This window comes from Marmota flaviventris, chromosome 13 (genome assembly GCF_047511675.1).
Source record: "Marmota flaviventris isolate mMarFla1 chromosome 13, mMarFla1.hap1, whole genome shotgun sequence".
Classification (NCBI taxonomy): domain Eukaryota; kingdom Metazoa; phylum Chordata; class Mammalia; order Rodentia; family Sciuridae; genus Marmota; species Marmota flaviventris.
In genome coordinates, this window is record NC_092510.1 from 99,092,119 (window position 1) to 99,119,005 (window position 26,887).

At 64.7% G+C, this 26,887-nt stretch overlaps 1 protein-coding gene across 1 annotated transcript in view; it reads left to right on the plus strand.

The window, feature by feature from the left end:
- Positions 1-26,887, plus strand: part of Hmcn2 (hemicentin 2) — a 122,287-nt gene that overhangs the window by 50,519 nt on the left and 44,881 nt on the right. Inside the window, exons 23-49 of the mRNA XM_027945383.2 lie at positions 1,170-1,297; positions 2,673-2,927; positions 3,616-3,702; positions 6,520-6,714; positions 7,537-7,667; positions 7,877-8,024; positions 8,267-8,393; positions 9,195-9,349; positions 10,147-10,425; positions 11,641-11,922; positions 12,414-12,522; positions 12,633-12,802; positions 14,121-14,275; positions 14,665-14,761; positions 15,243-15,338; positions 15,964-16,140; positions 17,583-17,740; positions 18,059-18,182; positions 19,245-19,420; positions 19,945-20,041; positions 20,176-20,295; positions 21,814-21,975; positions 22,464-22,745; positions 23,603-23,770; positions 24,818-24,931; positions 25,649-25,735; positions 26,514-26,687. Coding sequence (XP_027801184.2) covers positions 1,170-1,297; positions 2,673-2,927; positions 3,616-3,702; positions 6,520-6,714; positions 7,537-7,667; positions 7,877-8,024; positions 8,267-8,393; positions 9,195-9,349; positions 10,147-10,425; positions 11,641-11,922; positions 12,414-12,522; positions 12,633-12,802; positions 14,121-14,275; positions 14,665-14,761; positions 15,243-15,338; positions 15,964-16,140; positions 17,583-17,740; positions 18,059-18,182; positions 19,245-19,420; positions 19,945-20,041; positions 20,176-20,295; positions 21,814-21,975; positions 22,464-22,745; positions 23,603-23,770; positions 24,818-24,931; positions 25,649-25,735; positions 26,514-26,687 — 4,253 coding nt within the window. The remainder of the gene's footprint in view (positions 1-1,169; positions 1,298-2,672; positions 2,928-3,615; positions 3,703-6,519; positions 6,715-7,536; positions 7,668-7,876; positions 8,025-8,266; positions 8,394-9,194; positions 9,350-10,146; positions 10,426-11,640; positions 11,923-12,413; positions 12,523-12,632; positions 12,803-14,120; positions 14,276-14,664; positions 14,762-15,242; positions 15,339-15,963; positions 16,141-17,582; positions 17,741-18,058; positions 18,183-19,244; positions 19,421-19,944; positions 20,042-20,175; positions 20,296-21,813; positions 21,976-22,463; positions 22,746-23,602; positions 23,771-24,817; positions 24,932-25,648; positions 25,736-26,513; positions 26,688-26,887) is intronic.

Below are 26,887 nucleotides of genomic sequence, written 5' to 3' on the forward strand. Positions count from 1 at the left end.
CCAAAGTGGGGCAACTAAGGCCCAGGAAGGGAAAGTGACAGGCCCTGCCCTGCCATGCATGGCCAGCCCAGCTCCTGGGCCAGGAAGACCATTGCCCAGAGTCACCTGCAGTGTCCACGGTGCCCACTGGCTGCAGGGAGGGTGGACGCCCTGCTTCACAGCAGAGAGACAGGAGCAGAGCGGCAGCCTGGGCTGAGCAGGTGCCTGTGGACATGGTAACCCGAGCCCTGGGATGCGCTCACAGTGTCCCTTGTGATCCTGGGCTGCCTGGGCGGGAGATGGGACTCCAGGGACCCCAGGGGTCTATGGGAACCTGGAAGGCCCATTTTGCAGCAGAGGAAACTTAAAGCTCAGCAGAAAGGGCTGGAGCCCAGGCCTTCCGCCTCCAGAGCGCAGCTGGAAACCTCTGGTGCGCTCACAGATGAAGGCTGGCCCTGGGAGTCCCCACCCCCATGTTGGCCACTAGCTCTGTTTTACGGGGCAGGGTCTACCCAGAGCCAGCACATGTGGGCTGGTGACATCATGTCTGTAGGGGCCCCCCGGGGTCCAGCCCAGCTGCAGGAGCCTGGCTGGGGGTCCTGGATCCTGTGGGATGGAGGTCAGGTGACTTAGCAAGATGACGGGTGAACTGCACAGCCTCTCCCTGGGGCCCAGCACAGCTCTGATCATGAGACGGCCAAAGGCACAGGATTCAAGGCCCGGCAGACCCTGGTGCCAGGACACAGGGGGTCTGAGAGCCGAGGGAGTGGCTGGCCCTGCTCGCCGGGAGGTGACCGAGGGCAGGTTAGCTCAGTAGAGAGGGGGCATTGCCGTGGCCAGCAGGCGTGGGGGTGGACAGCGCAGGCCCTGCTGTGCCCCAGCCCCACCCTTAGGCTCCGTTCCACAGACGCAGGCGTGGGGGCCACAGAGGTGGAGTGGCCCTCCTGAGGACCCAGCCAGGAAGGGTGCAGACTGGACTTAGTCCAGTGCCAGCAGGGCCTGGCCTGGGCTCGGCGGCAGAGAGGGGAAGGTGGAGGGCAGGGCTGCCCCTCAGTCCTGGAGGGCCTCCTGGGGGAGCCGGATGGGAGGAGGCTGCCCCTCAGTCCTGGAGGAGTCCCGTGGTCTGAGCTGGGTCTTGAAGCCTTCCCTGTGGGGCCTGCCGGGGCTCACCAGCCCCCTCTCTGATGCAGGCACAGCCTCCTCCCATCCGGCTCCCTGCGCCTGGCCCAGGCCCAGGAGGGTGACAGTGGCCTCTACGAGTGCTCGGCCAGTAACCCCGCGGGGTCCGCCTCCCATCGCTACGTCCTTGGGGTACAAGGTAGGGCCTGCGGGTGGGCGGCCTGGGTCTCTCCCTCCCACCAGCCTTCTGACCCCAGGCCCCGCCCTCCCACCCTGCCCCCACCCAGCCCCTCCCAAGCCCTGAGGGGCCCTGTCGCCTCTTCCTGTCTTCTCACCCCTCTCTCCTCCTCCCTGGGGCCTGGAGGGGCTCTGCCCAGGCTCCCAAGGGCAGGGCAGGACCAGCGGGGGCTGGAGTGGGGGCCAGGGCCATGAAGGTGGACTGAGGGCATCTCTGGCCCGGGTGCAGCCCAGACGCCCTTCCTGCTGGGAGTGTCTAAGCCCCTGAGGCCCCTCCTTCTGCAGGATTCCTCCCACGTCTGTGACAAGCCACCTCGAGGTGCCCCTGAGGGGGACCCCGTCCTCCTCCACCTCTGACTGGGGCTCCTCTGGCTTCCAGCCCAGCTGGGGGGGGCTAGGAGTGGCTGTGGGGGTCCCAGCAGTGGTCATCTGAAAGAGGCCAGTTGGTGCTGTCACAGAGCAGAGAGGCGGGAGCTTGTCCTCTCCAAGAGCCCGAGGAGCCACCTAGGACGGGACCACCTGGGGCCATGGGCAGGATGGCTCTGCATTTTCAAATGATTAGGAAAAGACAAACTAGCAAAGAAAGAGATGATATCCCGCGACATTTGACAAGTGTGTGGCCTTCACACCTCAGCGTCCTGGAAGCCCACACTGTCGGAACAGGCCGACCTTCACCCGAGTAGTGGCCACTGGAGTGGTGGGGGCCGACCCTGTGGCCTGATCCCCCCGTAGACGCCAGCCTGCCCCTCTAACCGAACCCCGCTTCACAGGCGGGAGTGCGAGGTGGGGGTGGGCCTCTGCTCTTCGCACCAGGCCCTCCTGGGCAGCGAGGCCCATGGGTGGCCCACCTCTGACCCCTTCTCAGAAACTGGACAGGGATAGGTGCTCCCTTGCTCCCCTGGGGGCCCAAGACGTTCATCCAGGACCTGGCGCAGGGGCCTGGGCTCTGAGAGTTCTCCTGGGCCTGCTGTGTCTGAGTGCCCGAGAAGCCACCTGGACTCCTGGTCACTCAGACCCAGGGGGGCGCCACCTCCGTCTCTCCAGCTGACCCTGACCAGGTTTCCACATTTGCAAAATGGGCATGGCCCTGCCCGCCCGGCAAGACAAGCCAGGGGCGCCACCTCCCAGGAGGGGTGGTGACATCTAACCCCGTCACAGCACTCAGCCACGGCTGGCTCCCCCACCCCACCCCACCCCCACCCCCACCGGCTGCTGTCCCACCACCTCCGCTGCAGCCTGGGTGGGTGGCAGGACAGGGAGCTGAGGCTCCTGCAGGTGTGGCCCCCGGGACCCCTCACCTGGGTACCTCCACCTGGACACCCCCTGTGGCCCTGCAGTCCCCCCTCAGGTGCAGCCGGGCCCTCGGGTCCTGAAGGTGCTGGCGGGAGAAGCCCTGGATCTGAACTGCGTGGCCGAGGGCGACCCGGAGCCCCGGCTGAGCTGGTCCAAGGACGGGGAGGCCCTGCAGGGTGGGGGGCCTGCGGGCTCCGTGCACTTCACGGCCGTTGAGCCCTCGGACGCCGGGATGTACCGCTGCGAGGCCTCCAGCAGTGCTGGGGAGGACGTCTGGGAGCTGGAGCTCAGGGTGCTGGGTGAGCGTCCCCCGAACCCCTAACGTCCCTCTTCCCATCTCCCCAGCGCAGCTAGACCCCAGTGCTCGCCTCTGCTCTGGATTTGGGACCTGCCTGTCCCCTCCTTCCTAGGACCTCTGGGTCCCGCAACTGGGGGCAGTCCACCTATGTTGGGGAGCCTTGGGCACTGACCAGTAGGTCCTCGGAGTCACCCCGAGGCTCCCTGCACCCCCTGCGCCCTGGGATCCTGCACACCTGGGTGTGGGGGTGCTGTGGGGCAGTGGTCAGGGCTCTTGCCAACTGGACAGCATAGGCCAGACCTCTCACCTCAGAGTGGGCCCAGTGGTATACAGGGCCAGTGAGAGAAGGTGACAAAGCTCCCGGCACGTGGAAAGTTCTAGACCTGTGGTGCTGGCAGCTTCACTGGAGGAATCTGCTCTACGCCTGGAGGGCCATTTCCAGGAGGGACCTGGAAGGGCAGACCCTGTCGGACCCCTAGTGTTGGAGGGCGCAGGCCCAGCCTCGCGAGCCCGTGGGGTAGTGACCTGGTGCCTGCCCACAGGGTCACTCTGTGCGAGGCCCCAGCTGGTCTCGCTGGGAGGTTGAGGGCCAGGCTGGAAGGGTGCCTTCCCCTCTGGCCCTGGGTCTCTGAGGGTGGTGCCAAGCTTTGGACGCCGGGTATGAGTGCAGCCATGCCACCTCCCACCAGAGCCTCCACACTGGGTTGCCGATGAGACCAGTGGCCTGCTGGAGCGAGTGGCCGGAGAGAACGCCAGCCTGCCGTGCCCAGCCAGAGGTGAGGCCAGGCCTGGGTGGGGCGGGGAGGCCGGGGTGGGCTGGCTGGGTGCCTGTGCCCGGGGCACACCACAGGTAGCACCTGTCAACTCTGTAGGATGATGTTAGCATCTGCCCCTTGGCATTAGTTCATTGTCCTGGTCCAGAGAGGGTGAGCAAGTGTGGTCCTGAGGTCACACAGCCAGGACACGACTCACGGTGTGGCCGCTGGACCCTGGCTCTGCCTGCTCCCTAAGCCCTGTCCCCTCTGTACCCAGGGAATGACAGTTGGGGCTGAGGGGAGCCCACAGGTCCTGTGGATTCGTCTTGGTGACTTGGGAACTCACATCCCAGCTTTCTCACGAGGATGAATTCCCACGGCCTGGGGCCAGCAGCGTATCGAGGCCCAGACAGCAGCCCCTGTGGCCAGCTGCCCGTGCCAAGCCTGCTCCGCCTGCTCGGCCTCCCAGGGCAGCTCTGTCTCCTTTCAGAGCCTCAGCCCCTCATCTGCACAGTGGGGTGTTTCGGTCCTTCTCATGGGGCCCTGGGAGGTCTCAGGGGGCACCAGAGCTCTAGGTGTCTGCACTGGACCTGGCATTTAGAAGGGGAATGTGCGGGGTGCTTGGTGTCCCCGCCAGGTGGCCGCTCTGCTCCCTGGGCCCTGCCTGCCCACGTTGCTCCTTTGTCTTTGAGAGAGTGCCCCTGGCCCTCCCCAGGGCCAGCTGTCCACTGTGGGGCCCCTGCTCTCTGGCTGTCGGCAGCCCGGGGCAGCTCAGAGCAGCCCGCAGGAGCCTGGGGAGCAGCCTGTTCTCAGCTGCTGCCTGGAGCAGGACGCGGCAGAGGCGGGCAGGGGGGCTTGGCTACCTGGGCGTGGCAGACACCTTGGCGAGGCAGACACCTGGGGGCTCCTGGGCACAGCCCTCCTGAGGGGCCCTGCCAGCCCTGACCATGGCGCCACCTTGTGCTGGGCCTGGCAACAGCGAGCAGCCGGTCAGGGAAGGGGAGGGCGTTGGCACCCCCTGGGCGCCCCACGTGGTAGGCTGCTGTCCTTCCCCACGTTTGTCTCTGGGTTGTGGGGTCCGTCTGCTGGGCCAGGCTTCACCTGGTCGGCCCCTCTCCAGCTGCCTCCGACTGCCGCCTCCAGTGGGCACCTGTGGTGGACCGTGCCCGGCTCTGGCTCAGCCACCCTGGGCCTTGAGGGCCAAGGGGGAGAGCACTGTGCCCAGCGCCCAGCACGTGTCAACACTGCCTCCCCCCAGGGGGGCGGGAGGGCCGCGACCCCGGCCCCCTTGTTGGCAACTGGGTTCTCCTCTGCGGTGGGGAGCTGGTGTCCAGCGCTGGACTCTTCACTGGGCACAGGGCCGTCCTGCTCTGGTGCCCGTGAGCTCTGTGCGTTAAAAAGTCCAGGGCTGCAGGCCTGGGGCCCCCGCAGGCTGAGGTCTGAGGGTCAGGTCCTCAGGGGCGGGACAGGGAGTCTCTGGGAGAAGCTGCAGGCACTGAGAGGGACGTGTGTGCACCAGTGGTCCGTGGTGTCTGTGGTCTGTGGCATTACCTGACTGTGTCCCCACACTGGCCATGGGACGGACACCCCAGCCTGCACCCTGGGTGGAGGGCTCCAGGAGAAAACTGGCACAGAGATCAGGTGGCTGGTCCAGGGACACATGGAGGGATGCGCCTGGACACAGGTCCTGGGCCCTTGTCCTGCACGTCCAGCAGGAAATCCCCAGCATGTGTGGGCAGTGGGCAGTCAGTGTGGGCTGGAGTGGGGCAGGGCACCTCCTGAAAGAAGGCGCTTAGGATACCTTCCGTGGCCCACGTCCCCTGACCCCATGCTCCCCCCTCCCTCCATGGCCCCTTTGTCCCTGGGGAAGGACGAGGCAGCGTCTACCCAGGGCGCCCAGCTGCCAGGGGAGTGATCGACACAGGATGGGGTGTCCTTAGTGGCCATGGGTATTGGCAGTTCTCATCTCCAGGACCAGCAGTGGTGGCAGAGCGCGTGGCCGTCGGGCTGTGGGTGCTGGCCTGCTGGGGAGGACCCTCCACCCACTTGGGCACTGAGGGGGCCCAGGGTGTGCACTGCTGGCCGGTGCTCAGCTCAGCGCAGCGGTGCTCTGCTGGGCCCGCTGGGCAGCGCCATCTTGGAGGTGTGCCCCGCTCATCAGCGCCCACTTGGGGACCTGCTCCGTGGCAGGCCCTGCCCCATGCTAAGTGACAGTGACACTCACTGTGGCAAAAACAGTCATTAGCCCACATGCAAGTCTGAGATGGTGATGGTGGTGCTGGGCACGCGGCCAGCAAGTGGCCAGCCCCAGGCTCGGCCTCGGAGGGGAGAGCAGGAGGGACAGAGCTGTCCCCTCCCACTGCCCTGTTTCTCATGCCCTGACCAGATGGTATGAGGCCTGCCAGCAGGCTGTGCATTGATTTGGCACTTACTGTGTGCCAGGCACTGTGCTAACGGCTGGGGGTGCAGCACAGAGACACTGCCCTGTGTGGGGCAGGTCACAGGACGAGGACCTCAACAGCATGTGCCTCTGTAGCAAGTTAGCCCATGATGGGCTAAAGGGCTGGGCAGGGTGGTCAGAGGGTGTGGGTGACGTCCTCCATGAGGTGGCCGGGCACGGCCTCCCTGGGAAGGAAGCAGAGAACAGGCCCGTGTCCCACACCCGTGGGCCCTGGGAGCCTGGAGGCGGGCGGGCAGCCCTGGGCGGGTAGGGCTGTGGGCACCTGCGGCTCTGACCTGCCCTTCTCACCTGGGACCACCTGCCAGAGGGCCAGCGACGTGAGCACCGGGGGCGGCGGGGGTGGGTACGTCCATGCTGACCTCGGCACGCCCTGCCAGGGACGCCCCAGCCGCAGGTCACGTGGAGGAAGGGCCCATCCGCAGAGCCCCTGCCGGGCCGGCCAGGTGTGGCAGTGCTGGAGGAAGGGTCCCTGTTCCTGTCCTCGGTCTCGCCCTCGGACAGTGGGGAGTACGAGTGCCAAGCCACAAACGAGGCGGGCTCCGCGTCCAGGAGAGCCAGGCTGGTGGTCTACGGTAAGAGGGACGCCAGGGCAGGGGCCAGGTGACATAGCAGTAGGGTCCCAGCAACAGGCTTGTACCCACCTGGCAGAGGCCACAGGTCCCTGGCACTGAGGGGCAGGACTAGAGGGCAGGGCACCCACTTTCCCAGAGACACCCGAGACAGCGGAGGAGGGCACCCAGGATTCTCTGGGTGGCCCCACGGGCACGTCCATGTTGAAGTGAGTGTGACGGCCCACAGCCCACAGCCCACCCTGCAGCACAGCTGTTAGAACTGCCCCCAGGCCCCTGTCCCTGTCACCAGCAGGGAGAGCCCCCACTCCTGCGCCCAGGGTGCTGGGTAGCAGGGCACCGTGAGGCTGGGCTGGGGCTCCCCCGGCTAACCAGCCAAACATGAGCCTCAGGTCAGTCTCACTGCACCTGTGGCCACCTGTGCGTCCCCATGACCAGCCCTGCTCTCACCATGTGATGACTTGCTTAGGAAATGTGCTACAAAGGCACCCCAGGCCTCTCCTCTGAGATTCCGACTCGGGGAGGGAGAAGTGGGGACCAGGTCGGGGTGGATCAGATGCATGGGGCTCCCACACCTTGCAGCAGGCTGAGCGTCCCGGGGCCCAAACAGGACTATGCAGTCCCCGGGCAAGGCTGCAGCAGGCTTCTGCTGGGGCAGATGGTGACAGGCAGACCTCTGGGACCCCAGTGACGGCCTGAATGATAGGCCCCGGGGATCTTGGGGAGGGGAGGGAGTCCGGGCTTCCTGTCCAGGCCACAAGGATGGGCTGGGACATCCCGTGGCTCAAGGAGCTGGGGACAGCCCTCTCCTTCTTGCTTCCCAAGTGCCCCCCAGCATCCGAGAGGATGGGCACAAGGCTAACGTGTCGGGCATGGCCGGGCAGGCTCTGACGCTGAAGTGTGACGCGAATGGCTTTCCAGTCCCTGAGATCACGTGGCTCAAGGATGGGCAGCTGGTGGGTGTCCCCTGGGATGGGTGAGTGGCAGAGGGATTGGTGTGGGGGAGAGGTGACGGGGGTCTTTGGGGATGCAGCAGGGTTTGGGGCAGTGGGGCCCTGCGGTCCTGTGAAGAAGCCTAGGGGAGCGCCTAGTGGGAGTGCCCGGCGCTGCCCAGGCCTCAGTCTCAATGCTGCTGTCCACCCGCTGCCTCTGGTCTCTCCCCCAGGTCTCTGAGACAGACAGCCACCACCTCCTGGACAGGGCCCGGTCCCTCCACTTCTCCAGGGTCCAGGAGGGTGATTCTGGGCTCTACACCTGCCGGGCGGAGAACCAGGCGGGGACCGCCCAGAGGGACTTCCATCTCCTTGTGCTCGGTGAGTGAGGCCCGGGCCTGCGACCCCGGAGCCTGTGCCTGCGGCACGCAGGAGCACGAAGGGCCCACCGTGGACCCAGCCCTGTCCTCCCGGAGCCAGCAGCAAGGGACCCACTGGACGGTCACTTGGGAAACCGAGTGAAGAGTTACAAAGAGCAGCGCCCAGGCCCACGGCAGGGCTCCCTCCTGGGAGAGACCCCGGGTCTGCAGGGGTTTGAGCTGTCCCCCACCTCTCGCCCCCAGTCCCTCCTTCTGTGCTGGGAGCCGGAGCTGCCCAGGAGGTGCTGGGCCTGGCCGGTGCAGACGTGGAGCTGGAGTGTCGGACCTCAGGGGTCCCCAGGCCCCAGATGGAGTGGACCAAGGACGGGCAGTGAGTGGCCCTTGACAGATACACGGGGGTGTCCAGGCTGGGGTTGGTGGAGGGGGGATCGGGGTAGGCTGGACTCTCAGGGGGAGCCTGACAGGACAGCTGTGCCCCCAGGCAGAGGGCAGCACAGGGACCACCTGCCTGGGGGAGGTGCCCAGCAGACCCTGCACTGGCCTCAGTGAGGGCTTCTCACTCCATCAACACTCTTACATTTTTTTTAAACTCACTTTATTCATTTTAAGGTAAAATCCACATAGTGTACAGTTCAGTGGCATTTGGTGTGTCCACAGCATTGAGCAACATGGCCACCACCTACCCCAAGGCATTTCACCACCCCAGAGGGAAACCTGGTGCCCACAGGTGGCCACCTCCCCGTCCCTTCCCTCTGCTCGGTAGCCACAATCTGCCTGGTCTTTGCAGATCAGCCTGTTTCCACCGTTCCCACGAGTGGACAGGACTCGTGGCCTCTTTCAGCTTCTTCCTGTCTGCACGTCTGTGTCTGCAGATGTTGGTGGGCTTCATTTTATTCATTTACTTATATGCTGTGCTGAGATTCGAACCCGGGGCCTCGCACATGCCAGGCAGCGCTCTGCCACGGAGCCACGCCCCAGCCCGCCAGCGTGTTTTTGAGGTCCACCCTCGTTGCCGCGAGTGTCACAATTCCCTTTCTTTGGGCGGCCTGTATCCCCTGTGCCCATGGAGCCGTGCTCTGTGTCCCGTGACGGGTGTTCTGCCGGCTTCTGCCCTCTGGTGGCCTCCAGGCAGCCTGCCCCTGACGGACGGCTTTCCCCGACCCCTTTCCAGCCCTGTCCTTCCTGGAGACCCTCACACCCAGCTCCAGGAGGACGGCCAGGTCCTCAGGATCGCCAGCAGTCACCTGGGGGACGAGGGCCGGTACCAGTGCGTGGCCTTCAGCCCGGCAGGCCAGCAGGCCAAGGACTTCCAGCTCAGAGTCCACTGTGAGCCCCAGCCCCTTCCGGGACCGAGAGGGAGGATGGGGCCGGAGTGGGGCCTGGGGGGCGAGTCCCCAGTGCGAGAAGCGCTTCCCCAAATCCTCCGCTTCACTTCTGCCACCTGGGGCGGTTCCAGGACCCTGGGAATGGTCCCGTGACTTTTATTCAAATCGGTCATTTGACACCGAGACACACTTACCCAAAGGGTGCTTACCAGCTGTTAATGGAAGGAGGCAGAGACGAGTCCAGCCCAGGGGCAGAGCCCCCAGCCTGCTCTGCTCCCTCTGCTGAAAACAGGAGTAGGGTAGAAAGTGCTAGAAGGTCGGGGTCATGGGCCCCAGACAGAGCCTTTTCTTGCAGCTTGGTCTGGAATCTGGGTTGTCTCAGGCCACACCCTCTGTTCCCCCAACCATCCTGGGTGCCAGGGTGGGGGACCTGCCCAGCAGAAGCCCTGATCTAGTCCAGCCCTCGTTTCCCCTCAGATGGGGAGACTGAGGCCCAGAGAGGGGACGGGACCTACCCCGGGGTCATGCAGTGAGTTAGAGGCCAAGTGGGGTCCCAAGCCCAAACCTGAGGCCCCCTTCTCCACCTGCATCTCCTGTGCTGACTGGGCTTGTGTCCCACACGGGCATGACCCTGAGCTGTCCCCACACCCCACCCCACTCCCCGTCCCCCACAGTAGGAGCCCGTGACAGGTGCTTGTGGCCCACGGTAGTGCTCATGCTGCTCTGTGGCGGACCCCAGCCCCCGGGGCAGGGGACACAGCTTGTGACCATCCCTCTTCCCGTGCCTGTCCTTCCCAGCACCCCCCACCATCTGGGGCTCTAACGAGACAGGCGAGGTGGCCGTCATGGAGGGCCACCCAGTGCGGTTCCTGTGTGAGGCCCGAGGAGTGCCCACGCCTGATATCACCTGGTTCAAGGATGGGGCCCTGCTGGCCCCCAGCACTGAGGTGGTCTACAGTAGGGGCGGCCGGCAGCTGCAGCTGGCGAGGGCCCAGGACTCGGACGCTGGCGTCTATACCTGCAAGGCCAGGAACCCCGTGGGGGCTGCAGAGAAGGCCACCAGGCTGGAGGTCTATGGTGAGGGACGAGCGGGGCCCGCTGGGGCGAGGGGGGAGGACTCCAGTGAGGGCACTGCTTGAGTGGCCAGAGGCAAACAGGGTAATGGGACCAGAAAGTCACCCGGAGCGGGTTCAGCTCTGTGCCCCCTTGTGCAGGGCAGGGACTGAGGCCAGCGGGCAGGGCCTGTCTGGAATCCGGGCCTCCCTCGAGGCTTAGCGCTTTTCTCTAAATTCCCCCATGGCCATGAACCACTGCGAGGCGAGTGCTGTGCCCACGGCGTGCTGTGGGTGCACGCAGGGCTCTCGAAGGCCTCGGGCACTGGCATCACCATGTGGGGGCGAGCCCAGCGAGGCCTTGCCCTGGGTCCCTCCTCGGGAGGGTCTGACGGCAGTTGTCACGCTGGTGACCTCAGCATGGGCCAACCCTGAGGGCTGGGCTCTGGGGACACGCAGAGCTGGGAGGACTGGTGCGGAAGGGCCTCCGTGAGGTGTGCAGGGCAGCGTGCCGTTACTGGGGTCCTCCTGGCCTCTCACAGGAGGCAGCCCAGGACTCTGGCCTGGTGGGTGCCAGCCCCGGGGGCCCTGAGGGGAGGAGGGCTGAGTGGGCCCATGGCAGCTCTGAGCACGGGCCCAGCTCTCAGCCCAGGGCTTGCTCTGAAGCGGGGTGAACATGTCGTGTGGGTGCTCACCACAGCACCTTGGGAACCACACAGGCCGAGACCTTGACTCCCAGTGCACCACTGCCCAGGCCCTGGCGTGGCCCGGTCAGCTCAGTGACTTGGAGCACACCCCAGAGGGCGAGGGCCAGTGGGGGCCTCCGTCTTGGCCACTCAGGTTCTCAGCACGGCTCAAATCCCAGCCCCCAGGCCACTGCTGGCCGAGTCAAGAGCCGCTGCTCTCAGGTTTACCCACTCTGCCGCTCCTGCCAGGGAGGAGGGACTTCAGGAGCAGTGGCCCTGGGACCCGTCACTGTCGCCGACCTGCCACGTGTGGCCCTTGGAGACCTGTGGGCCAGCCTGTGTCCACTCAGGACGAGCTCACAGGGTGGCTGGCAGTGGGGACGGAGGGAAGACGGGAGCAGTGCCCTGGAGGACCCCGCAGGGCCGAGGGGGCGACCTCCCCACAAGGGTCTTGAGAGGTTCCAGGAGGAGGGGAGTCTACTCAAGGCTCCAGGTAGCGTGGCCGAGGAGGCCGGGAGCCGTCTCCGCGGCCCTGAGCAGCCCCTCTTCCCTAGTCCCACCCTCCATCGAGGGCGCTGGCGGAGGGCCCTACGCGGTGCAGACCGTGGCGGGGAGGCCGGTGGCGCTGGAGTGTGTGGCCAGAGGCCGGCCACCCCCCACACTGTCCTGGTACCACGAGGGGCTGCCTGTGGTGGAGAGCAACGGGACGAGGCTGCAGGCAGGTGGCAGTGCGCTGAGGCTGGAGAGCCTGGGGGAGGCGTCCGGAGGCCTGTACAGCTGCGTGGCCAGCAGCCCGGCCGGGGAGGCGGTGCTGCAGTACGCCGTGGAGGTGCAGGGTGAGCCCCGGCCATGGACCCCTCCCACCACCGTGAGCTTGACCCAGCAGCCCCCGGGGTGGGGGGTCAGAGACGTCTCCAGTGCCTTGCACGACAGATGAGGACACAGAGACCGGGCTGGGGTCAGCAGGGTTGAGCCCTGAGATGCACAGTCTCTGCCCTTGCCCAGAACCCCGGGGCCAGGTGACCCAGGGCCGATAGCACCATAAATTAAAAACAGACAGAAATCTTCCAAGGACGGAAGCTGGGCGTGGGCTCTGGTTCCGCTCAGCAGCTCTCGCCTCCCAGGCGGACCTTCCCTGCTCTGCCTCTGTGCCTGCCTGTGTGGTGCCAGAGAGGAGGGAGGAGGCACGCAGGACTCCTAGTGGGGAGGGGACACAGCCTTGGGGCCACTTACGGGGACATCAGGGTGAGGTGTGGCTGGGGCCTTGGGAGGGACTGCGCCAGGGTCCACTCAGCTCTGACCACCCGATGGCCCGTCCTGCTCACAGTTCCCCCGCAGCTCCTGGTGGCCGACGGCCTGGGCCAGGTGACCGCCCTGGTGGGACAGCCCTTGGACCTTCTCTGCCAGGCCTCTGGCTCCCCGATGCCTACCATCCAGTGCGTATGGCCACAAGGCCGGGCTGGGAGGGCAGAGAGCACGTTCCAGGCTTGGGGGGGAAGGAGCTGCGTCCTGTTCCCAGGAGAATGTCCCCTCCCTGCCCACCTAGGTGGCTGCAGAACGGCCGCCCAGCTGAGGAGCTGGCTGGGGTTCAGGTGGCCCTGCAGGGGTCCACACTGCACGTCAGTCATGTGGAGCTGGGCCACGCGGGTCTCTTCGCCTGCCAGGCCACCAACGAGGCGGGCACCGCGGGTGCGGAGGTGGAGGTGTCTGTGCATGGTGAGCTGGTGCCCGGGCTCTGGGGCAGTGGGAGCTGGGAAGGACATGGGGCTGGTTTCCTCTGGAGGGCATTTCTGGACTGGACTTCCCATTCCCCAAAGAAGTGGGCATGAGAGGCTGGCCTCCACCACTCATCACTCTTGTCACCTCTCCAGTCCAGTCACTGCTTCCCTCCCAGCTCCCGTTTCTGTCCCTCCCTCCACCCAGCCGTGGTCCCTAGCCTGCCCACATTCAGTCCTCTACGTAACGTGGCGCCCTCTCACTCTGCCTGGCTCCTCCCTGTCCGTCAGAGCGTCCTGAAACCCCCTCCTCTAGGAAGGATCTGGCACTGCCCAGCCTCTCCGGGCCACAGCCCACCACCCAATGGGATAGGATGGCTTGTATGGGGCTGAGGCCACCTTTCTCTGCTGCATCTGGAGGACTAGGACGGTTCTGGGCACAGAGTGGCTGCTCAATGGACATATGGACATATGGACACTTGGATGGATGATGGATGGATGGATGGATGGATGGATGGATGGATGGATGGCCAGGCAGGTAGGTGGGTAGGAAGATGGATGGATGGATGGGTGGATGGCCAGGCAGGTAGGTGGGTAGGAAGATGGATGGATGGATGGGAGGGTCAGTGGATGGATGGTTGATTGGATGGATGGAGTAGGGAGATGAGTGGTTGGATGGATGGATGGATGGGTAGATGAATGGGTGGGTAGAATGGATGGTTGAGGGGATGGATGGATGGATGGATGGATGGATGGATGGATGGATGGATGAATGGGTGGATGGCCAGGCAGGTAGGTGGGTAGGAAGATGGATGGATGGATGGGAGGGTCAGTGGATGGATGGTTGATTGGATGGATGGAGTAGGGAGATGAGTGGTTGGATGGATGGATGGATGGGTAGATGAATGGGTGGGTAGAATGGATGGTTGAGGGGATGGATGGATGGATGGATGGATGGATGGATGGCCAGGCAGGTAGGTGGGTAGGAAGATGGATGGATGGATGGGAGGGTCAGTGGATGGATGGTTGATTGGATGGGTGGAGTAGGGAGATGAGTGGTTGGATGGATGGATGGATGGAAGGTGGTTGGGTGATGGGGGTGAGTTGGTTGGGGTATGGATGATGGGTAGATGGACAAGAGAACTTTTAAAGGGAAAGGAACTCCTTCTCCTAGCCAGGTGCTGTAGGTGGGAAGCTAGAGACCAGTCCTTGGCCCAGTCTGGCAAGGCTCCCTCACCCCCAGGCATCAAGGGGATTTCTGGGTGCCCATTGCACCCTTCCTGAGCCTGACCCTGGCCCTCCTGTCTGCTTCTACCCAGAACTGCCGTCGGTCAGCATCCTGGGGGGCGAGAACGTCACGGCTCTTTTCCTGCAGCCCGTGGCCCTCCAGTGTGTAGGGGCTGGAGTGCCTCCCCCAAGCCTCCGCTGGTGGAAGGATGGGGTGGCCCTGGCCACCTCAGGGGGGAGCCTGCAGGTATGTGGACAGCTAGGCACAGGTGGACAGGCCACTCTCAGAGGCCTCAGAGGCCCTAAGCAGGGTCTTGGCACCTGAGGGTGGGATGCGCACTGAACTCTCTCAGCCTGGGGACACTCCGTGGACACTGGGGTGCTGGGGCTGGGTGCTGACCTACCCGGGAGCTTCAGTTGTCAGAGGGCCGGGGAAGGACACGGTGCTCAGAGACCAAGGAACCCCTGCAATCTGAGCTCTTGGCCCGTAACTCCCTCCCAGAGCTTTCCTGCCCCGCGGGTCACCAGCAGCCTGGCCTCTCACCATGTCCGGCCCTTCCTCTGACAGTCCCCCATCCTGGACTCCGCCTTCCCCCCCCACAACCTCACTGCTCTCTCTTGCCCCTCCTCCCGCAGATCGAGAAGGTGGACCTGAGGGATGAAGGCGTGTACCGCTGTACGGCCACCAACCTGGCTGGGGAGAGCCAGGGGCACGTGGCCCTAAAGGTTTTGGGTGAGGAAGTGGCCTGGGATGGCAGGTGATCCCTTGAGGGCCCCTGGGGCCAGCGTATGGCTGGGAAGGGAGGAGTGACAGCATCAGCCACGGCTCCGCGGCCCTGCGGGGGTTCTGGGGGGTTTTCAGAGGCGCGCCCTGCCCCTGCACAGTCCACTTTGCTTGTTGAATCATTTTGGGGTTCACTTGTGGTCTTGCAAGTGTGGGCAAACCCCTGCCCTGGCCACATGGATGCCTTCTCCTGATGTGCTGGCCCCAGTCCTGCCTGGCAGGTGCTGGGGCGTCCTGTGTAACTGCAGCGAAGACCGTAGGCCACGGCTTTGTTCTTGGGCTTGGTTCCAGGAGTGGGGTCCCCTGTGCAGGGCACGAGCTCTGTAGAGCCCTTGACCAGGACTCTGGGGGAAGACGGGAGTGGGATGGGGTTCCTGGGCCAGAGCTGCCCACTGCCCACACCACCAGGCTGGCTCTCCTGTCCCCCCAGTACCCCCCAGCATCGAGCCAGGCCCAGTCAACAAGGCTGTGCTGGAAAATGCCTCGGTGACCTTGGAGTGCCTGGCTTCGGGAGTGCCCCCTCCCGGTAAGACCCCTCTCCCCTTGGCCGGAAGTCCCCTCCAGCAGGGCCCAGTTCCCACCTAATGAGGCCAGCAAACGCCCCGGCACTGCTGAGCTGTGGACGCTGTGGGGGAACAGCAGGTCCCTGCCCGCTCCCCTTGCCCTCCCCAACAGCTGCTCACCCATCGTGCCAGGGCGTCCCCGGGGCCTGGAGGGCTGAGCTGGGTCTGCAGCAACCTGCGAGCTTCTGCTCAGAGTTGGCGACCTCACGGGGCTGGCCCGGGGCGGGGCGAGGACCAGGGACTCCAGTTCCTTTCTGTCTGGGTCTCTGGACCAGTGGTTGTGGAAGGGGCTGGGTGCTGGGGTGAGCTGTGGGTGTTGGGCACTCAGACTGGGATAGGCGGTCAGGAGCCCAGGAGGGAGACCACCCTCCTGTCTCCATCTGACCTGGGTGCCCTTGCTTTTCCTGGGTCAGGTGACCCTGGGAGGATTTGCCCCCTCCCACGGGTGAGTTCTGGGTGGACCCTGGCAGGAGGTACGGAAGCTGAAGAAGCATGTGGGGTACCCCGACTACTAAGGTCACTGGGGCTGCCCATATTTTCTCCAAAGTTCTCCCTGGTGAGGGCTCGCATCTCTCATCTCTGTCCCAGATGTCTCCTGGTTCAAGGGCCGCCAGCCCATCTCTTCTCGGACAGGGGTGACAGTGTCAGCTGATGGGAGGGCCCTCCTCATCGAGCGGGCTCGACTTTCTGATGCTGGGAGCTACCGCTGTGTGGCATCCAACGTGGCAGGCAGCAGGGAGCTACAGCTTGGCCTGCGGGTCAATGGTGAGCCGCCTGGGGGCTGACTACAGGGGCCCTTCCCCCAAATAACCTGTTCCTTCCAGAGTAACAATGCTGCCCATTCCTCCACTTGTTTTTCTTCTCGCTGACCCATCTACCCATCCATCTGCTCGTCTACCTGTCAATGCTTCCATCAACCCATCCATCCACTATCCATCCACCATCTACCATCTATCCATCCACCACCCGTTCATCCATTCATCCACCATCCACCCATCCATCAATCCACCCTACCCACCCACTCATCCATCCATCTACTAATTTATCCATCTATCCATTCATTCATTCATCTGCTTATCCAATCATCCATCATCCATCCATCCACCCATTCCTTCATCCACCCTCCATTCCTCCATCCACCCACCATGCATCCATCCATCCACTATCCATCCATCTATCTACCATCTATCCATCTATCCACCATCCATCCACCATCCGTCTACCCATCTGTCCATCCACCAATCCACCCATCCACCATCCACCCATCTATTCATCCTCCCATCCATCCATCCATCCATGTGTCTACCATCCATCTACCCATCCACCATCCGTACACCTTTCCACAATCTACCCACACATCCATCCGTCTCTCCATCTATTCACCCATCCACTCATCCACCCACCCCCTGCCCATCAATCCAATCATTCATTCTTCTGTCTGTTCATCTTGTATCTAGCCACAGTCTTGAGAATGCTCTGAGAAAAACCTGGCCCTGGCCCTGTAGCCCTGAATAAGGAGCCAGCAGCGTTCACCTACCATAGCAAGCAGTGATCAGGTTGTTGCCCAGAGGGTGACTCTGTGAGAACTGCTACGAGAGCTAATAGATGTGAAGTGCTACTGAGGGCTTCCCTGGGGCACCGGGAAGCGTCGTTGACAGCTAGGGGCCTTCCCTGGCAGCTCTCCAAAGCTCAAGGCTGCAGACTGGGGATCCGAGAGACTGAAAGGAGGTTGGGCACCTGTAGCTTACAGAACCAGAGAGGGCCGGGGGCCATCTGGAGGCTGGTGCTCCCGGGCTTCACAGGCTGTGGGAGAGGCTGGGCTTCATCCTGGAGCTGGGCAGGGCCCTGGGGCCCTGGACATCATGACTCATGCCTCAGGATAGAATGGGATCGCCTGGCCACCTTTTGTCCCCCACCCATCCCCATGGTCAATGACTTCCTGCTGACCTGAGGCCCAGGTTCACACACTGCTCCCTTGCTGGTCCACCTTGGGCAAGCGGCGCCCCCTCTGAGCCTCTTTGTCATGGCGGAAGCGTCTGGTGTTGCCAGTTTGAGTGAGGCAACCTTGGGAGCTGGGCAGTGGCTGCCCTTGTCACCAGGCTGTCCCTGTGCTTTTGTTTGTGGCTGTGCACTCCTGAAGGGGCAGCCCAGTCTCTGCCACCTGCAGTGAGGCTCAGCCTGTGTCCCCTGCCACCCCTGTCCTGCAGTGCCTCCCCAAATCACACTGCCGCCCAGTCTGCCGGGCCCAGTGCTGCTCGGTGCCCCCGTCCGCCTGACCTGTAATGCCACTGGTGCCCCCAGCCCCACGCTGATGTGGCTGAAGGATGGAAACCCTGTGTCCACTGCGGGGACCCCTGGCCTCCAGGTCAGTAGGGCCAGGTGGCCCCAGATCACTGTCCTGGTCCCTGGGAACTTAGGGTGAGGGAGAAGCAGAGATGCCCCAGGACCATGGGACTGGCCCCATACCAAGGGCTTGCTAGCCACGTGAGGCCACCGTAGTGGACAGCCTGGCCCTAAAGGGTTCTTCAGGACTGACAGAAGTGTCCACCAGCCAGCACGGGCTCGAGGTTGGGGTGCAGCTCCCGGCTTCCCTCCGTCGTGGGGGCCTCGGGGGTCGGATGGGGCTGTCGGGGTGGGTAAGAGCAGCACAGGTGCCGATGTGGCCTTCCCTCGGGGGACACAGGTCTTTCCCGGGGGCCGGGTCCTCACCGTGGCCAGTGCCCGGACCTCCGACTCTGGCAGCTACTCCTGTGTGGCTGTGAGCGCCGTGGGAGAAGACCGCAGGGACGTCGTCCTGCAAGTCCACAGTGAGTCTCAGGCGAGGAGGGTCGCGTGGTCCAGGCCACGGTGGAGCGGGGGCGTCCAAAGCGGGGCATGGTGGCTGGAAGGGGGACACCGCCTAACACTGTGGCTGCCTTCAGGTGGCAGTCGGACCCAGGACCTGTCCTGAAGTGTAAGTGGACAGGCCAGTGGCTCTGCATAACCTGTTCGTGTTCCGGAAAGTTGTGGGAGGAGCCTGAAGCAGAGGAGGGGCAGCACCGAGCTAGGGGCCTGGCCTTCCCACTGTCCGTGGTCCAGTGGAGGTGCTGCCCCTTCCAGAAGGGCAGTGCAGGGTGCTGGTTAGCACCTGGGGTTCAAGTCTGCCTCTGTGACCTCGAGCTGGTCACTCGGCTTCTGGGAGCCCCCATCTCTTCATCTTCATCAGGGGAAGAAGAGCCCCGCCCTGAGGTCCTTGTGAGACCCACTGAGCCCACAGTGACAGTGGCTGCTGCTCTTCGGTTTCCTCAGATGGGGTCTTAGGGGGACGGGGACATGCAGGGCCTGGGGCGGGGGAGCCCTTCCACCCTAGCACACTCTCCGTACTGGAGTCAAGATCACGGGTGCCTGGGCTCGTCACTGTGTCTAACCTCCCTGTGGCCTGGTGAGATGGGGACTTCTTTATCCCCGTCTTCCACTGAGTTGTGTGCAGGGCCTCCCGCGGCGGGCAAGTCGGAGACGCAGCCATCTGACTCGGGCTTCAGGCCCCAGCCCCGCGTCTCCCCGCTGAGCTCCACTGTTTACTTTGATCTGGGGAGGAAAGGGTGGTTCAGGGATTTGCTTTATAGATTTCCTGAAATATAACTATTGAATTTTGATGAACGTAGAGGTCAGTCTAGATTCACGAAGAGTCGTAAGAAAGGAAGCCGAGGCCTGAGCTGCCATCCCCCATCCCCCATGGCGGTGACCTCCCAATGCTCCAGGCCGGCGTGCGGCCTCCTCTTGAAGCAGGGCTGGGAGGCAGTGGAGCTGGGACAGCCCCATCCTGACGGCTGTGGCTCCCTGCTGGACCCTCACAGGCCTGAGAAAGCCCCTGTCCCCTCCTCCCGCAGTGCCCCCGAGCATCCTGGGGGAAGAGCTGAACGTGTCCGTCGTGGCCAACGAGTCGGTGGCCCTGGAGTGCCAGAGCCACGCCGTGCCCCCTCCTGTGCTGAGCTGGCGGAAGGACGGGAGGCCCCTGCACCTGCGGCCCGGGGCCCGCCTCTCCGCAGACAAGGCCTTGCTGCAGGTGTGCCGCTGCCCAGTGGACGGCCGGGCCTCTCCCTAGTGCGCAGCTGCTCCGGGCAGGGCTTGTGGTGCCCAGCCGGCCACGAGCATCCCTGCTGCTCACTGTGACCAGACGCCCCCCCACGGGGCCCTCCTGGCACTCAGGGCCCCTGGCCCAGCTCAGCAGCACCGCGCCCACCCCTGGACACCGTGGGACGTGGGTCACTCCCAGCCCTGAGCTCTGCCTCCCTTTATTCTTCAAGGCCACGACCCCTTCGCCCTGCGGGGACCCCTGAGGGCAGCCCCCCTTCACCCTCCACCCTCTCTGGGTTGGATTCTCCAGAGCCTGAGCCCACCATGGGCCCTGTCAGCCCACCCCACAGGCTCTGCCTTCCAGAAGCTTCCTCCTGTCGTGGGTGGGGAGGCGCCTGGTGGGAGTCGGGGCTCAGGGAGGTCATGTGCCGTGTGTCTGAGGTCACATGGGCTGTCTGGTGGCGACCCCGTCCCTGAGCTCCCCCTCTGACCCCCGTGTCCATGCTGGCCCAGGTGGACAGAGCCGAGCCGTGGGACGCGGGCCACTACTCCTGTGAGGCTCTGAACCGGGCCGGCCGCTCGGAGAAGCACTTCAACCTGAACGTCTGGGGTGAGGGTCTGCAGGTGCCCCCCGCCCGCCAGGGCTGGCACGGGGGCCCAGGGAGGAGGGTCACCTGCTCTTTCCTCTGCACCTTCCTGGCCCCCTCCGGTGCCACCCAGCTCACCCCTCTGTGCTCTGCCTAGTGGCTCCAGAGTTCCCCTCCAGCGAGCCCCGCACCCTGACCGTCAACGAGGGCCACCCCGCCAGGCTGTCCTGCGAGTGCCAGGGCATCCCCCACCCCAAGATCTCCTGGAGAAAGGACGGTAGGATGGCCGCCCTGCCCCCCCCAGCCTGGCGGGGGGGGAGGGTCACAGCCCTGGGAGGGGTCCTGGCCGTGGAGGAGCCGTTTCCCCAGCCGTCAGCTCCATCCCCCAGAGTGACAGCTGCCTTCCGCTGGGAACCCTCCCTGCCACCCTCCTGGGGCAGGGCCTCCCTGAGGGGTCACTCCTGTCACCTGCCTTAGTCCTGTTCTGGTCCTCCGTGAGCCTGTGGGCTCTGTGGCGCTCTGTCTTGGCCGTTGCTGAATCCCACCCCTCGGTGCCTGGTGCAGTAAATACTTGGAGTTGTTATATGTGCGGGCCCCTGTTGGAGGCCTGGGGGTGCGGCCGCCTCACAGTGAGGCAGTCAGAGGACACACCTAAAGTGAGTAAGTGACCCCCTGGCCTAGCTGGGGAGTAGAGACAGGTACGGCCAGGGAGGGGAAGGTGTACAGGTGGGATTTGCAGCTTTAGGTCAGATGGCCAGAGACGGCTGACCAAGCAGACTTGAAGGCGAGGGAGGAACTGAGGATATGGCAGGGAGAGGTATTCCAGACAGAGGTAATGGTCAGTGCAAAGGTCCTGGGGCAGGAGTGAGCCCGCATGCTTGCAGAGCAACATAGGGGCCAGTGGGGCTGGAGCAGAGTCGGCAAGGGGGATAGTAGCAGGACATGGTCACTAAAGTGACAGGGACCGAGCTTGAGGGTTTCTTAGGATCCTGGGTTTTGCTTTTGAGACGGGCCACCGCACAGCTCCGAGCAGTCCCCGTTCTGACTGAAGCTCTGGCAGGGCCACCCTACCAGCCACGCTGGAAACAGGCCCTGGAGCCAGGTGGGCACTGCCAGTGGGGAGGCTGTGCCAGGCTCCAGGCTTGAGGTTCCGCCACCTGCACTCGGGGACCTGGGAGGGAGCTAGAGGAGACAGTCTGGGGTAGAGGTGGTGCTGTGGACTTCCTGCCCTGCTGGACGGGCAGTGCAGAGGGGAGGAGTCGGGGATGACGCTCAGGTTTGGGCCTCGCGGGGGACAGTGGAGCTGCCTTCGCCATGGAGGCTCCCGGGCAGTTGGTGGGGAGCCCCTGGGGCTGGGGGAGTGGATCCTGAGGCAGCTGCCAGGTGCCAGCGAGATGTCCAGTGTCTGGCGCTCGAGGGCAGGTTCTGGTGGGGGTCAGCCTGGGAGCCGCTGAGGTCACAGCAGGGACGGAGCAGGTGGGAACTGCGCCTCTGCTTGCTGCCGGGGGACCTGGCCCCTCCCTCCTCGGGCAGGTCCCTCATTCACAGTTTACCTGGACCCACTGAGGGCAGGCCCCGGGGCCCCTCAGTGACCCCAGGGGGGCGTGAGGCAGGGCCACCGTTCTGAGGGCCAGGCCAGATGGGAGTCCCGTGGGATGCCGCAGGCTCCGGGGACGGGGAGGGGTGTCACCAGGTGGACGCTTGAGGGTGAGCCGGAGCCGGGACAGTGGTGGGAGACGCTCTGGGGACGGGGTCCCACGAGTGCCCTGGACCAGGCTCCTCTCCCTGCCCGCAGGTCGCCCCCTGCCCGGGGAGGGGCCTGGCCTGGGGCAGGCGTTGGCAGTGGGGAGGCTGCTGTACCTGGGGCCGGCCCTGCGGGCCCAGGCGGGGACCTACACCTGTGAGTGCCGCAACCCCGCGGGGAGCAGCAGCCAGGACCAGCAGCTGGAGGTGCTCGGTGAGCTGCACGGCCGGCGGGCACCGGGGGAGGCCCTGGGGCGGGCACCGGGCGGGAGGCCCCGCGGCCAGCACCTGCTCACCGCACAGCGTGCAGTGAGGGGCCCCAGGCCTGGAAAGTCACCCAAGGCTGCTCCGCAGCTGGGGAGAAACCCGGCCCTGGAGTGGTCCCAGGCCTGGCCAGTCCACGGCTGTCCAAGCCCTAGGAAGCCCCGGGCGTCTGAGGAAGGAAGCCCACAGACCCTAAAGGGCTGTGCTGTGCCCTTGTTCCCGGGGTAGACCTGCCAGGGTCCCCAGGGTGAGAGAGCTGGCAGCAGATATTTCCTCACCTTGTAGTCGAGATGGAAAGGGCCCAGAGAGGTGAGGTTAGCGGGCCAAGGCCACACAGCCGGGAGTACAGGAGAGAACTCAGGCCCTCGTGTCCCAGGTCAGGGCAGGAGCTGGGCGCCCCGACCCAGCCGCTCTCCTCCATGTGCCTCCTCCCCCCAGTGCCCCCGCACATCACTGGCCCCTGGGAGCCCCACACGCTGGTCCCCGTGGTCCAAGGCGGGGAGGCCAGCCTGGAGTGCAATGCCACGGGGAACCCCCCGCCCACGGTGGCCTGGGAGAGGGACGGCCAGCCCCTGGGAGCTGAGCCTGGCCTACAGCTGCAGAACCAGGGCCACCGCCTGCACGTGGAGCGGGCCCGGGCGGCCCAGGCGGGACACTACAGCTGCGTGGCCGAGAACGTGGCGGGGAGGGCCGAGAGGAGGTTCACGCTCTCGGTGCTGGGTGAGGACCGCAGCCGCGGGGGAGGGTGGGCGGGCGGCGGGCGGACAGCGGGGACAGTCCTCCTCCCCGCAGCCCTGGGCTGGCGTCCCCTTTTCCTCCTGGAGTCGGGTCTCTGATGAGGGTGGCTGTTGGGGTCACTCCAAACTGGCTGGCCAATCAGGACTGGCTCCACGCAGCCCTGCGCACCCCCTCCTCCCGGCGTGCCCCCTTCCCTCCCTCCCCTGCTCCTTCCTGCGTCACTGTCCCCTGCTCTGCTCCTGGACCTCGGGCCGACAGTCGGGACCTTCTCCCTGTGGTGGGGACAGGGCTTGGCTGAAGTGTGGGGTCAGGGCCAGGGTGTGCCAGGCGGGGGGCTGCTGCGGCAGCTCATTCACCCTGTCATTTTCTGAGCTCCTGCTGTATACACCAGGGTGGAGCTGGGAGGGGTGGGCAGGGGCGGCTTAGGGAGGACTCCCTCTGGCCATGCCCCCTGGCAGCCCCAGGATGCCAGGTGTCCCCAGTTCCCCGGTTCCCCTGGCCAGCAGAGGGGGCTTCCTTTGCCAACAGACCCCTCCAGGCCGCAGTCGGCCGCCTCAGCCCAAGGGGTGGGTTCGGGAAGCCGGCTCAGCTGTGCGAGGCCCCAGACCAGCAGCTCTGTGCCGGCTCCTTGGGCCCTTGGACGCCCTCTGCAGGCCTGGGGAAACTGCCCAGAGCCCAGCCCGGCCACCACCAGCTCGCTTGGGTGGCAGTGGCTCAGACCCTGTCCCCTGCCCCTCCTCGCACCCTCAAGGGGGGCTGAGGGCTGCAGAGGCTCAGAGAGGGTGGGGGGGAGCGCCCGGCCCCGCCTGTGTCCTGAACTCGGCCCCCCTCTGGCCCAGTGCCCCCAGAGCTTGTGGGAGACTCGGACCTGCTGACCAACGTCACCACTGCCTTGCATGGCCCCTTGACGCTGCTCTGTGAAGCCACCGGGGTCCCGCCCCCAGCCGTCCGCTGGTTCCAAGAGGAGGAGCCCATCGACCCAGGGGAGGACACCTACCTTTTGGCAGGTGAGGCACCAGCCAGAATTGTGACCTGGTCACCCCTGTCTCGGCCTCCACTCACTGCAGGCCCATGACCTCCAGCCCCGAGGTCAGGTGTGGTGCTCCAGGGGAAGCGCCAATAGGTTTGGAAAAGGCTTCCTGGGGGCTGGGCTGTGGCTCAGGGCAGAGCGCTCGCCTGGCACACGTGAGGCCCTGGGTTCGATCCTCAGCCACACAAAATACAATAAAGATGTCGTGTCCGCCTAAAACTAAATACTAAGAAACAAAAGGCTTCCTGTTCTGCTCCCCTCCCCTCCCAGAGACTCCAGGGTCACATTTGCCTAGTAAAGGCTCTGATATGTCCTGCAGCGAGGAAGCATGTCATGTCTCACGATGACACAGAACGTCCTGCAGGCAGTGAGAACGCTGTGGCAACGCTGACCCTGACACTGTCTCTGAATACTCGGCCTCCTCACAGAGAGGCTCGTGAGGGCTCTCACTGGCGGACAAATGGAGGTTCTGAGGCCCACGAGGAGGCAGGGTCCCACCTAGGTCTCTCAGGGACTTCAGGACCTGTCCATGTGGGATCGCAGTGCCTCCCCTGGGCGTGGCTGCTGGCATTTGGTGGCGGATGCCAGATACACTGTGCAGACAGGAACTGCACCTGGGCCCAGCAGGAAGGAGCGTGGCCATCCGTTAGTGATGTCTGCCCAGGTGCAGGAGCGGGGCGGGTGCCCAGGACACCAGGACACATGCCATCATCACTGTGGTTCCCTAGGAGAAGGCCTCTGTGCTGACAGAATAAACTGGGGTCTGAAGTTTCCGTGCCTTCGGCCCCAGCCCAGAGCCAGGGTTGACCAGGCGAGGGAGCCCTCTTGCAGGACAGGGTGCTTGAGCCTGCTCTGGAGCATGTCTGATATCCAGGCGGCTCCATGCCGGCTTCCCTCCCTGGCTGGGGCACGGACTCCGAGCGAGCGAGGCCGAGGCGTGGGCTCTCATCACAGTGCCTGCGTGGCCCCTGGGGCGGGCAGGAGGCAGCGCGGAGCCGTGCTGAGCCGCAGCCTCCCTCCCCAGGTGGCTGGATGCTGAAGAGGACGCAGGCACAGGAACGGGACCGAGGCCTGTACTCCTGCCTGGCGAACAATGAGGCTGGGGAGGCGCGGAGGAACTTCAGCGTGGAGGTGCTGGGTACGCGGCAGCCCTACCCTCCTTCCTGGGGGCTCCCGGGGCAGGCAGGGGGAGGGAGAGGCCGCGCCTTGCTTTCCTGGTCTCTGTTCGGAGCTGGGGTGCAGCGCTTGGCAGAGCACCTGCCTTGCAGGCTGGAGGCCCTGGGCTCCCCCCCAACCTGCAAAACAGATAAAAGCCTCCTTCTGAGGCTGCCACAGCACACCCCAGCAACGAACCCCAAGTGGAAGGGGGCGTGTGTTCTCCACCCTGCCCTCACTGCCTTCTCTGGTCAGGGCCTGTGACAGAGGCTCTGGGATGTCCTTCAGGCAGCAGCAATGTGTATTAGACTCCCTGCCCAGACGTGAGGGGATAGGGAAACTAGAGGAGAGCCCTGGGCTCTGCATAGTAAAGGTTCTGATAAGTCCTGCAGCGAGGAGCCTTCTCTTGGCAGTAACCGGTTTGGCAATGCTGGCGCCAGCGCTTTCTCTGAATACTCGGCCTCCTCACAGACTGATCTGTGATGGTTCTCACTGGTGAACAAATGGAGATTCTGAGGCCCAAGAGGCCAGTCAGGACCCACTGGGCCCAGACTCAGTGGCCTGTCCATCATTCCATGCAGCCCGGGGGGGACTGCAAATTCCCAGCCTTGGCCCCGGGGTCTCGGCCTCCACTTCTGAGCTTCTGCAGCCGGAGTGGGCCAGCCCTGTCTGTAGCTCGCTGTCTCCCTGCTCCTGCCAGTTCCTCCCAGCATTGAGAATGAGGACCTGGAGGAGGTGGTCAGGGTCGCCGAGGGACAGACAGCCCAGCTGACGTGCAATGCCACGGGTAAGGCTGTGCCATGTGCTAGGCCCGGAGGCGGGGTGGGCCTTGGAAGGGAGGGTCCTGGATGGAACCGCCACCCCGCCCTGCTGCCCTCACTTGGCCCCTCTGCACCTTGGCCCCTGGGCCTCGCCCCTGCCCCTCTGCACTCACTGACTCTGCCCTGTGTGCCCCCACCCCGTACCTGACTACTGGTCTCAGCCTCCAGGACCCTCCATGGGAGTCCACGGCTGGCCCTGTGCACCCAGCAGAATGCCTCCTTAGGCCCCCACAGAGCCAGGGCCTCTCTGCCTCAGCAGCCACCACAGGAGACCACAGTGGCCTTGTGACATTTGAGCTCCTTAGGGACCCCACTCCTTGTCACCGTGGTTTCCCCAGTGCCTGGAAGAGTAGGCTCCCATGAGTGCCTATGGACTCAGGGACGGATGGGTGGGTGAATAGGCAGGCAGGTAGGTGGGTAGGAAGGCGTGGGTGGGTGGGTGGGTGGGCAGGGAGCAGGTGAGTGGATGGAGGGGTGGATGAAGGGAGGAATGAAGGAATAACTTGCCCTTCCAACTGGCCCAACTGTACCAGGCCATCCCTCCCACTCCTGGGTAGGAAAAGGGAGCCAGTCCCGGAGGAAGGGCTCCCGCCAGGCCTGGTGTCCGCTGGTTTCCTGCTGCTTCTTGGCCTGTAGACCTGGACGAGAATTGTGTCCCTTGCCCTATCCGGAAGCATCCTCTGACCCCTGAGGCCACCCTGGTCAGATCTTGCTGAATGGTCCCGATCTCTGCCCTGCACGCAGGCCACCCCCCACCCAAGGTCACGTGGTTCAAAGACGGGCGGCCGCTGGCTGGTGGAGACGATGCAGCCCTCCTGCAGATCCCGCAGGCCAGCTTGTCCAGTGCCGGTCACTACTCTTGCGTGGCAGCCAACAGCATTGGGGAGAAGACCAAGCACGTCCAGCTTAGTGTCCTGGGTGAGCTCGGAGGCCCCTGGCCAGGGGGTGGTGGAGGGAGCTACCCAGTGACAGTCGTGTGATTAGACATTGGCCATGAGCCATGCGCTCGGCTCAGTCCTTACAACCACGCTGGAGGGGAGAGGTGTCGTCCCACGTCCCAGATGAAGCTCTGGGCTCAGGCCAGGGTCCGGCGGTGAGCTCACAGCCAGGCATCTGTC